This window comes from Mesoplodon bidens (assembly GCF_964165515.1).
Source record: "Mesoplodon bidens genome assembly, chromosome: 4".
Taxonomy (NCBI): domain Eukaryota; kingdom Metazoa; phylum Chordata; class Mammalia; order Artiodactyla; family Ziphiidae; genus Mesoplodon; species Mesoplodon bidens.
In genome coordinates, this window is record NC_138160.1 from 135,697,466 (window position 1) to 135,709,842 (window position 12,377).

At 46.9% G+C, this 12,377-nt stretch overlaps 1 protein-coding gene across 3 annotated transcripts in view; it reads right to left on the reverse strand.

Annotated features, from left to right (window-relative positions):
* ADAM19 (ADAM metallopeptidase domain 19) overlaps positions 1–12,377 on the reverse strand; it is an 87,331-nt gene that overhangs the window by 12,925 nt on the left and 62,029 nt on the right. For all 3 annotated transcript variants that reach the window (XM_081230636.1, XM_081230635.1, XM_081230637.1), the window contains 6 exons: positions 10,254–10,431; positions 6,523–6,612; positions 3,706–3,901; positions 2,300–2,408; positions 881–1,085; positions 68–145 (listed from right to left, as the gene is read on the reverse strand). In XM_081230636.1, the coding sequence (XP_081086762.1) occupies positions 68–145; positions 881–1,085; positions 2,300–2,408; positions 3,706–3,901; positions 6,523–6,612; positions 10,254–10,431 (856 nt within the window). The remainder of the gene's footprint in view (positions 1–67; positions 146–880; positions 1,086–2,299; positions 2,409–3,705; positions 3,902–6,522; positions 6,613–10,253; positions 10,432–12,377) is intronic.

Here is a 12,377-nt window from a genome sequence, read left to right on the forward strand (position 1 = left end):
CCTCCCATAGGGCCTTGCCCCCTCAGACACCATGGCAGAGGGGCCCCAGAACCCCAGGCACGCGTACCCCGTGGCCATGGCACTTCTTCCCACAGCCTTCTGTTTCGAAGAACGAGGTGTTCCTGCACTGCCCCTCGAAGCAAATCTGTAATGAGGAAGAAGCCACTCAGTACAACGGAAGGGACACTGGTTGGCAATTAGGAGACTGAGGTTTTGCACTCAGAATTTATGGGACTCAAAAAGGCAGCCTACTTCAGGTTATTACTGTGAAAAATTAAAAACCACCTAAAAAGCCAAGGACAGGATGGTAGTTAACTAAATTCCGCTATCACTTGTGTGATTAGGGAGAAAAAACCAAATATTATATTTTTAATAAATATGTGTTATTCCACTCTATATTACTATATGTTGGGGTATGTCAATTACTTAATTGTATATTAATATGCACTAATTGAAATATTATACTTAAAAATAATGACCATGGTGACAGCTGTCTACTTTGTGCCAGGTAGTATACCAAGTGCTTCAAATGTTTTTTATAACATCATTCTCATAGTTAACTCTGAGATGCGGCCATTATTTTCCCCAGGCTTCCCTGACTCCTAGTCTAGTCCATTTCTCAACTCATAAGATAATTAATGATGAGGACAAAAGAGATAATAGCCAGCCTTCTAAATGGTTTACAGGGATTATCTCGTTTAATCCTTATAACATTCTATGAGGTGGGTCTTGCTCTTACTAACATGCTTAATAAAGGAAGCAAGCCACAGGGCCAGAGAGGTTAGGGAAGCTGGGACTTGAGCCCAGGCACCCTCGCTCCAGATTCACACTTTAGTCACTGCAACCCAGCGACTGAGTGAGGCTGGAGAAAGGGACTCACGTGGTTATGGCCACATTTGGTCCCGGTCATCACCAGGCCTGGGTCCAGCATGTCACCCTCCTCCTCGGGACCTCGGTAGACGTGGGTGCCCCGACATCGGATCTGCCTGCCGTTCATGATGATGGTGGTGTCGATGGGCACTGCATTGGACTCCAGGGGCCGGGCCTCAGAACTCTGACACTGGATCTTCCCACACTTGGCATCTCTGGGCCCGAGAGAGAAGGAGGGAAGGAGATGGAATCAGAGGCAGGGGAAAAGCTGGGGCACCAAAGAGCTTCAATCTTTCTTGACCAGGACAGCAGGCTTGGATGGGGGAGAGGCAAAAGGGCAATGAGTGTGCTGTAGGGACTCAGCAGGAAAGACCCCATGTGGACTGAGACCTAGGATAGGATGCTAGATCCTTATCCCCAAGCAAATCGGGGCCAGAGAACTGGCCTTGGAAAGTCCTCTTTACTGCAAGGACAACTGCCTGACCTGAGCAACCTGCCCCCTTATGCTCCTTGCATCCCCATGCACTCGAGTGCTGCAGCCAGAAGCCTGGTGTCATCCCCGACTTCCCATACTCCCTCCCTCCTATATACCTACTCTAATTCACACCACCATCCTTTCTCACCTGGACACCAGGAAACTGTCTCCCTGCCTCCAGTCTAGCCCTATAGGAGTCTAATTTCCAAACTGCTCTCAAGCCAAAGTCCAAACTCCCCTAGCCGTGCATTCGAGGCTTCTCATGATCTGGTCCCTGCTTAACTAGTTAGGCTCATTTCTCAGCAGCCCCCTCCCCACTGCACCCCAACATTATACTTTAACTATATCAAATTGTTATCAGTTCTTCCTACCAAGAATTTTTCTCTACTCATCTCTCTGCCTGGTACACTCTTCCCAGGTACCAGCGCCATTCCCCATCCTTTTCAACTGGGTAATTTCTCAAAATCTCAGCTTAGGCATAACTTCCTTTGGGAGACCACCTCAACCCACTAACATTTCCATTATTACACTGTATTGTTACGTTCCATGTACTCAGCACAGTATCTGGCACATGGTAGACCCACAATAGATAGTGGATGGGTGGGTGGGTGGATGGATAGATGTTTGAAATGAATGAATGAATGGGTGAATAACAGGCTATTCAGATGAGGGTATAATTTGTACCCTGTGGAAATGACCCAAGAGGGCTGATGCCCCGCCCTACTATAAGAAGGTCCCAGAAGGAGGTCGGACCAGCTTTCTAGGAAGCATTGCCATCCGCGCCCTCCCTCTGACTTCCTTAGGGCTGAATGGCACATTGCCAAAAGGGCCTGGAACAGATTTATTTAAAGACCCAGTTTGGGGCCAGCCAAGCTGCTGAGAGGGCAGGAGTGAGGAGAGAGCAGGAATTGCTTTGTCACCCCCATCTCATGGGGTCTGCCCTATGGTCATCACCTCATGTTGCACTTCTTGTGTTTCCCATTCATGTCCTTCCCACAGTTTCCAAAGGTGTCCCCTGCCACATTCACCTTCTCGAAGCAGAGATCAGGAGCAGGCCGGGCTCCTGGGTGGGCAAGAAACATTTATCAGTACACTAGCCAACGTTAGTAGAAGTCAGAAGCCCCCAAAGGGCAGAGCTAGCCCTTGGCAAAATCAGAAGGTTAAGAAAGTTTTAGGGGAGGGAATATTCAGCCTTTTCTTTCTTTACCCCTATCAGTTATTCGACCCCCACCTCCTCAAGACCTACTCATAGAAAAAGGTTTTACATCAGTTCTTTATACCTTATTGAGGTTTTATATCCGTGGGAGGTTTGTGTGCTAAGCCTTCTCTCTAATGAAGAAGCCCTGTCCCATTTCAGGTTTTTTACTAAAGGTAATACCTGCACAACATTTTAAAGAATAAAGCATGTCTTTCAGTTTTTTCTACCTAGTCATTCCAGTTCCTACTTTCCTACAACCTGGTGAAGCAATCTTAATTAACAGTGTATCTTCTAAAGATAATTTCCTCTCTACTGTCTAGATACAATTCTTGTGTATCTTCTAGAGATAATCTATCTAATAAAGAGTGGCAGCATAGGCTATTCACTGGTCTGCATCTTGCATTTTTCACTTAATTTATGGCGAGAGTTTTTTTTTTTATTCAGTACATACAGAGCTGCCTCCTTTTATTCAGCTGTATAGTGTCCCAACGTATGGAGGTACCAGAATTACTTTAATTGGTCCCTACTGAAGGATTTATAGGTTGTTATTGGTATCACTAACAATGCTGCAATGAATATCGTTGTAAATCTCTCTTCACATAAATGTGCAAGTACAAATGTAAGATACATCCCCAAGGAGTAGTTTGGATGAGCCCAATGACAGGTGCACTTAAAATTCTGGTATCTCCAAACAGCTTTCCATTGGGTTTGTACCTACCTGTTTTCCCACACCCTCCACAACTATATTATTATTGTTCTTGTTGTTACAGTTATAGTATTATTATTATTACCTTATTATATTAATTCTTCAGTCTTTGCCAATATGATACATGAAAAAAATCCCATCCCATAGTTGTTATAATTTGCTTATAGCTTAAGGCCATTTGCATTTCCTTTTCTGTCTCCATCCTCTGCCATTTCTGTTGGATTATTCTTACCCACTCACCCACTCTGAGAATTTAAAGCATCAAGGAACTAGGCAGAACACTGCCTACTGCCTCTCCCTGGAAGTCTACCCTGAGGCAAGGGGATTGAAAAAGGTAATATCTGGAGACGCTGTTTTAAAGCCAAGGATTCTAAGCTACTCAGAGTGCCTGAAGGGGGAGGCTGGCTAGGAAGCAGTGGGGTGGGAGGAGGGCCATTCCCCCCAGGAGAGCCTTACCAGGACCCCACAGCTGCTGGCACTGCTCCTGGTAGGTAAGGCACATGCCGTTGTAGCAGTAGGCCTGGCCACCCTCGCAGGGGGTGCCGTCCATCTGGTAGAAGTTGGTGGGGCAATGGGGGGACTTGCCCGTGCAGAACTCCGGGAGGTCACACTGCCGCGCCTGCTCACGGCACAGTGTGCCAGGGGCCAGCAGCTGAGCCGAGGAACGAGAGCGGAAAAAAAAGGTCAATCTGCCACCTGCCCTCAACCCTCCCAGCAAGGGCTCATGAGCATCACTCTCGTGGAACAGAATTTCCCATTACCATTATTTCGGAGTGCTTCTTACATGATGACCTCATTAGCTCAAATCACCATCATTCATCTAATATGAATGGTGACTTAGGGTTTCGAGGTGTTTTCACAAATGCAAACTCTACATAGCAGTCGTAAGAAGTAGGTAAAAAATAATATTTATGCAACAATTTACAGTTTACTAAGTGCTTTAGTAATAACAGCCACTTTATGGAGCTCCTGCTTAAGTGCAGTACAAATATTACTTCATTTAGTTTTCATGACAGTCCCATGTAATATAATTATCCCTATTTTACAGATTACGAAACCTGAGGCAAAAGAGGTTAAATAATGTCTCCAAAGTCTCATGGTTAGCAAGTGGCAGAAGAGCCAAGCCCACTAATATATATGTAGAGATACACACACACACAGAGTAGCATTCATAAGTCTTTTTTTTTCCATTAATACAGCTTCGAATTTACGAAGCACTCTGGCAATAATACATCCCCATTACTAAGCCAAGCGCCAGGCTAAGTATGTTACACATACTCAAGGCATGAGATCCTCACAATATCCATGAGCTAGATATACTGCTATTGGCCTCATTCTGCAGGTGAAATAACCTGATCAATAGCACACCTTGGGCAACTGGTAAACAGAGTTTCCACTTGAGTCTTCCAGCCTCCCAGGGTGGTCAGAGTTATTAGTACTCTTCCCATCTTACAGATAAAGAACCTAGGCTTGGATGGGTAACAGGCTGCCCCAAATCACACACAGGGCTTGAATTGAAGGTCTCAGACTCCAAGCCTCATCTTTTCCCACACACTTCTCTCCAGGAACTCCTTTTCAAGATCCAAGCTGATATCCTGGGACTGGGAGATGGGCGCTCTCCACACTCACTCTCAGGCGTTAGCCTGAGACTCGAGGACCTGACCCAGCTAGCACAGCCTCCCTGGGGGACGCCGGGTGCATCCTAAAGTCAAACCAGATGGCGTGGGAATTCCCCTGATCCAGGCAAGGAGAGCTACGTCTGAGAACAGCGCCTCTCCACACTCCCGGGTGACTCCACGCCACCCACAAGGCCCTCCCAAGACAGAAGGCAAGAATGGGCCAGCTGAGCAGCCTTCTGACAGTCTCAGTTCAAGGGTGGCCTCAGGATGCATCTCTCCACCTGAGAGCAAGATGGAGGGGAAGAGGACCCACCCTGGAGTCAGCCTGCCTGGGTTCAAATCCCAGCTCCTTAACCAGCAGTAAGACCTATGTTTATGCGCCCGTGAGGGTAATAACCCTCTTGTGGTTATTGCTAGAAGGTCATGCTAGAAGGAATGTTCTAATAAAGTACTTGAACAGTATGTGGAACATAATGAGCCCTCAGCAAGTGGTAGGTGGAAGCACAGTCCACAATCCTATCCAAAACCCTGGGACCAGATGCGCTTCAGACTTTACAGATTTTAGAAAGCAGACACTACACAGATGTACATACATATGTGTATACAGATATACGCACATACACATTACATATGTATGTTACATAACCCACCAGCAAGGCCTAGGATTATGTTATAATCACACACATTAATATTTCTGCAATGAAATATAATATTCACTTTAAGTGTGATTTTTTTTTTAAGACTATAATTAGACTCATGTCAATTCAGGTCAAATTTTGCCACCAATAAGTTAAAAAAATTTTTTTGAGTTTTCAGAACTTCCTAAATTTCAGAATTATAGATAAGAGACTGTAGACCTATAGTAATATCAGTGGTAAAAAATGATGTGATCTTTCACATTAATTTTAAGAGTGGGGGGCCTCCCTGGTGGCGCAGTGGTTGAGAGTCCGCCTGCCGATGCAGGGGACACGGGTTCGTGCCCCGGTCTGGGAGGATCCCATATGCCGCGGAGCGGCTGGGCCCGTGAGCCATGGCCGCTGAGCCTGCGTGTCCGGAGCCTGTGCTCCGCAACGGGAGAGGCCACAACAGTGAGAGGCCCGCATACCGCAAAAAGAAAAAAAAAAAATATATTAAGAGTGGGCTCCAGAGTCAGGTCAACCTGGTTCAGCCTCCTCCTGGCTGTGTGATCCTAGAGAAGCCACTTATCCCTTCTGAGCCCCAGTTTCCTCATCTTAAGTTGAGGCTATTAATACACATCTCATGGGGCTTTTGTAAGGATCGAATGAGATGGCATATATAAAATTCTCTGTACCATGCCTGGCACCTAATAAGCAATTCATTAATGTTAGTCAAAACTGTGATGAAGATTATTATGAGCTCCAAATAAAATCAAGCCTACTCTTTCTGGACACTTACCTTTTTTTAATCTCCCATCTTCCAGGAGGCACACACAGCCCTCTGGGATGATCTGAACTCAGTGAGGCCCAATATAGAAAAAAGTAAACTTTGTTCAAGGGCCCTTTCTAGCTCCATGTTTCTGGAACTTTGATGCCACCACTTCCCCAGGATAGAGGCTGAATCCTGGCCATTACCCCCCAGCAGAGTCTTGGACTGTTAGGTCAGAACCCTGGGCGGGGAGGAAAGGGCCACTTACCTTACACCGGTGACAGCAGGAGCCATGGGCACACTCTGCCCCCTCTCTCAAGGTGCAATTAGAGGCATTGCAGCAGGGGTTATCACATTCCTGGGGAGGCAGTGGGAGGGGGCGTGAGCAGCTGGGGCAGCAGGGCAGGGAGACAGGGGACTAGGCAGGGTGAGGGCCTTTACCCCCTACCCTGCCCCACAGGCCCCTGGGAAGTCTCCACCAAAACATCACTTTATAGCTTTATCATAAGGTAAGACGTATACATCGTAGAAAACATACATATGCATAATCATCAGTAACACACAACTTGACACAACTACATTTTGTATTTTTCTAAGCACTTTCCTATACACGTACATAGACATATACTCATTTTACAAAATCATAGTATCCATACTGCTTTTTTTTTTTTTTTTTTTTTTGCAGTACACGGGCCTCTCACTGTCGCGGCCCCTCCCGTTGCGGAGCACAGGCTCCGGATGTGCAGGCTCAGCGGCCATGGCTCACGGGCCCAGCCGCTCCGTGGCATGTGGGATCCTCCCGGACCGAGGCAGGAACCCATGTCCCCTGCATCGGCAGGCGGACTCTCAACCAGGGAAGCCCCATACTGCTTTTAACTTAACATAATATGCCCTTTTCTCCTTGTAATCATGGATTCTTCTAAAACATGGTTCTTAGCATAGTATTCCATTATATGGAAATTCTGTGATTTGTTTTTCTCATCCCCAACACAGCATCCAGAGACCATGTCTTCTACTGCTGCCCCTCCTGCCCCCCACGTCCCTAAACCTCACTATCTGACAAAAAGAGGCCATCAGGAGTCAGGGCATGCTGGAACAACTCCTGAACAATTTATGTCAGCCCCCGGGCCTGCTTCCCCAGACTTCTCTTGCCATCTGCTGCTCCTCCTCAACCCTCGCTGGCCTGGACCCTTCTCTAGGGGTTCCATGCTCTCCTCTCTTCCTTCCTGCCCTACGGGTCCTGATTTGCTGACACACAGCATGAGATCGAAAAAGATGACGGGACTCCCCTGGTGGCGCAGTGGTTAAGAATCCGCCTGCCAATGCAGGGGACATGGGTTCAAGCCCTGGTCTGGGAAGACCTCACATGCCGTGGAGCAACTAAGCCCATGCACCACAACTACTGAGCCTGCGCTCTAGAGCCCGTGAGCCACAACTACTGAGCCCACACACCACAACTACTGAAGCCCGCGCACCCTAGAGCCCACATGCCACAACTACTGAGCCCATGCGCTGCAGCTACTAAAGCCCACACATGCTAGGGCCTGCGTGCTGCAACTACTGATGCCCACACGCCTAGAGCCTGTGCTCTGCAACAAGAGAAGACACTGCAATGAGAAGCCCACGCACCTCAACGACTGAGCCCACTCGCCACAACTAGAGAAAGCCCGCGCGCAGTAATGAAGACCGAACACAGCCAAAAAATTAATTAATTAATTAATTATTTTAAAAAGATGACGATTATCTACAAAACAGAAATAGAGTTACAGATGTAGAAAACAAACTTATGGTTACCAGCGGGTAAGGGGCAGGATAAATAGGGAGATTGGGATTGACATATACACACTATATATAAAATAGATAACTAACAAGAACCTACTGTATAGCACAGGGAACTCTACTCAATACTCTGTAACAGCCTATATGGGAAAGGAATCTAAAAAAGACTGGATATATGTATATGTATAACTGATTCACTTTGCTGTACACCTGAAACTAACACAACATCGTAAATCAACTCTACCCCAATAAAATTAAAAAAAAAAAAAAAAAAGATGATGAGATGCCCCGTGACTCCCAATGTCCCTGTCACACTCCTACTATAGAGACAGGCCCATCCATGGGTCCCTCACAGCAGGATTAGGAGGCACAATTATGCCCACTTCACACAAGGGGAAACCGCAACTCAGACAAGTCCAGTGGCTGATTAAGGCACATACCTGGCAAGTGTTGGAGCCGAATTCAAGCCATGTCTGCCTGGGGCCCACTCTGTGCTTATTAACCATATCATAACCATCACTGTCCAGGTCTGGCTTGTTGGAGAGACACATGCCACCACCTGACTACAGATACTCACCCACCTGTCTCCCCCTCAGAGAAGGAATAAGGGCACTTTCTTTCCATGAATCTCCTACCACCCTGGGCTGCAGGGAGACCTGTGTTCCTTCCCTTCTAGCACACCATGTTTCTTCTCACCCTAAGGCACGGTTCCTCCTCTAGCTGAAATGTGCCTTGGCCTCCCTGTGCTCCTCGCTAACACCTACCTCAGCCTTTGGCTATGGGGTCAGAGGTCACACTCCCACCTGAGTAGGGCAGTTCCCCTCACATTACACATACTCCTAGCATCATGCCATTGGCCCTCCTAGCACTTACCACAGTTGTATTTATATATTTTTGCAATTATTTGGTCAATGTGTGTTTCCCCCACTGGACTATACACTCCATAAGGACAGGGACCATGTCTATTTTCTCTGCCTATCTATTTTCCTATCCCTGGCACATGACATAGTACCACATACTCAGTAAATATTTGTTGAATGAGAAGCTCCTCTGAATATAAGCCAACTGGCCAAGCCCACTCACAGGCTGCTCTTCAACCCCACCAGGCCCTCCGTGATAATACAACTCTCTGAAGGGTCTGGGCTGATTTCTCTGAACTCATGGTGGTGCAGATGGTGAGCCTTTAACTAGTTCTTGTTTTATTATGAAAGTTACGTGCTGGCACTAAAAAAAAGTCAGGGGCTTCCCTGGTGGCGCAGTGGTTGAGAGTCCGTCTGCCGATGTGGGGGACACAGGTTTGTGCCCCGGTCTGGGAAGATCCCACATGCCGCGGAGCGGCTGGGCCCGTGGGCCATGGCCGCTGGGCCTGTGCATCCGGAGCCTGTGCTCCACAACGGGAGAGGCCACAACAGTGAGAGGCCCACATACAGCAAAAAAAAAAAAAAAAAAAAAAAAAAAAAGTCAAACCATAGAGAAGATTATAAAATCAAATAGTCTTTTCCCACATATACAGACCCTCAATCTCACCCACATAGTTTATTCTGAATACATAGAATACTCACACATTCTCCCACAAATTATTTTGCATGTTAACGTACATATTTTCATCCTTCAAAAAACAGATATGAAACTATTCAGTTCTGCTTTCTGCAGAAGAGCATCTGTTAAAAGTGAGAGGGCTATGCTGTACGCCCACCACTCTCATTCTGAAGATTATAAGGAAGCAAAGAGCTTGTACACCAAGAGTTCTGCTGCTTCTTCCTCCTAGAAGCCCCTTTCAGACTTGCCAGTACTTCCTACATCCCCTTCCTTTCAATCATCTCTTCTCCAGGCCAAACAGCATGAGCTTGTTATTTTAAGCATCCTCATAATGCCCGGGTTCAAGTTCATATATCTGGCTGCATGGCCTTCAGAATAAATTCAGTACAGCTGGAGGGCCAAGGAGGCCACCTGTGGCTTCACTGGCAAAAACTGTGGTTTCTGGGCAGACCTGATGCTCACAATCTGGACATAAACAATGTCAACTTCAAACCGGGAGAGTCTACAGACGTGGTCCATTCAAGGCTTACTCCCCACATCTTATTTGTGATGGGGTCGTTGATAGCCACGTGTGTGCAGGAAACGCCTATGACTAAATTTTCACTTGCATTCTCTTTAACCTTGAGATTTGAAGCCAATGCAAAGTCTTCCCCTCCTACTAGCACCAGCACAACAGCTTACCTCCTCCTCTCCACAGTCACATTCTTCCCCATCTTCCAGGTACCCATTTCCACATCTCTGGCCTCCATACAGCGTCCTGGTGTCCGGCATGTTGGAGAGACACATCCCTCCGCCTGACTGCAGATACCTGTCCAGCTCCTTCCTGTTGCATCTATTGAACACTCTGGGAAAGGGGTGCCTGGGAGAAGAACAGGGTTGGAATTAGCTGGGAGTCTGAGCATCAAGCAGCCAGAACAGCATCAATCCTGCTGCCCATGAGGCTGATTCCAGCTGGACTCAGACCCCTATAGTCCCATGCACATATATTCTGCCCCCCTAGAACATCAACTGTACATTAACATTCTAAGAATTAAGAAATATTAACCATCCCATAATGCTTTTCTTTCTCACGCTCCATGGAGGCTTTACTTGAGAATTTGAAGCAACAATTTCAGCCGTTTTCATGAAGGAGTTGCAATAAATAAAGGATAACTAGTGTGTTACAATAGGTCTCTTGAGCCTTAGAGCTGAATAAAATTCCAGCCAACCCAAACTCTTCCGGAAGCTGATATTAGATGGAGATTTTCTTAGAACAGAAGACCAGGCCAAAAAACGCCAAGTTCAAGGGTTTAATTTCTTTGTTGGGCCAGTGATCTGATCTCTGTTCTAAGGATGCAGGCAGCACTCCAAACTCAACCAGCTAACTCACAAACACATGGTCTTTATCACAAGAATATGAAAGGTCCTGGATCCCACTACTGGGAAAAAGAGACAAAAGTCATACACTCTCTGGCGCAGGTCAGTACCACAATTTGGGTCTATAAGGGAAAAGTTATCCTGATCCCAATTCTCTAAACCAACTAAAGGGTAAACACTGGAGGGTTTTCTTCAGTTGTCAGGAATGTCACAAAGAACTTGTTACTAATAATTGTTAAACTACTAAAATTTGTGAACAGCTTAAAAACAAATTGGAGTAGTAATTAATATAACTCTCTCAACCATTTGTCTACAAATATGCTTTTTAGATTGAGAGAGAAAGAGGTGGACTTAATGGTGAGCTCACAGGGGTTTGAGCATGACCCATGGAGTTGTCCCCTGCATGTCAACATCATCCTTTGTGTGTCACTTTCTCTGAGAAGTGAGGAGAAAACAATGGACACTGGAGCTCCAAGAAAGCTGCATCTCCTATCTATCTATCTATCTATTTATTTATTTAGGCTGCGTTGGATCTTCACTGCTGCATGCAGGCTTTCTCTAGTTGCGGCAAGCGGGGGCTACTCTTCGTAGCAGTACGCAGGCTTCTCACTGTGGTGGCTTCTCTTGTTGCAGAGCACAGGCTCTAGGCGCACGGACTTCCGTAGTTGTGGCACACGGACTCAGTAGTTGTGGCTCTCGGGCTCTAGAACGCAGGCTCAGTAGTTGTGGCGCAAGGGCTTAGTTGCTGCGTGGCATGTGGGATCTCCCCAGAGCAGGGCTCAAACCCGTGTCCCCTGCACTGGCAGATGGATTCTTAACCACTGCGCCACCAGGGAAGCCCCTGCATCTCCTCTTGGAGACACACCATTCCCTAAGAAGCATAAGCAGACCCTAATGGTTTGGGGTGGGAGGAACACAAGCTCCCACCGTGGTGCCTTCTGAAGAGTGACTAGGGTCCCGGAAGAACCCAGTGTTCTCTGCTGTCTGAGTCCAGGCACTGACTTTTAAGCAACTCCAGAATTCTCTTCCAAAGGCTCTGGTTTAAAGACCCCTCACAGCTACAGGGAGATGGAGCTGCCTTATCCTTATTCCTTGTGGTAAACGCAGCCTGTAAATTCCCTGAGGAGTCACTGGGGGGTGGGGGTGGGGGTGGGGGGGTGCTCTCCTTCCCTTTCCTTGTTCTGGAGGCTACCTCAGCACGTTCAATCTGGCCTGAGGCATAACAGCACTGATCACACTTCGTTCACATGGCGGGACTGAGGATTGTGGCTGTTCTAAATGGGTTCTCAGCAAAAATTCATGAAGTGGAAAAGACACACGTGGTTATGCCAATTTTATAGCTAAAGAACCCCAAGACAGAAATTAAGTATAGCTAAGGTTACACCACACCAAACTTCCTGCTAGAAACCTGTGCTCCTTCCACACGATTGTTTTCTTGGTCTTCTTCCA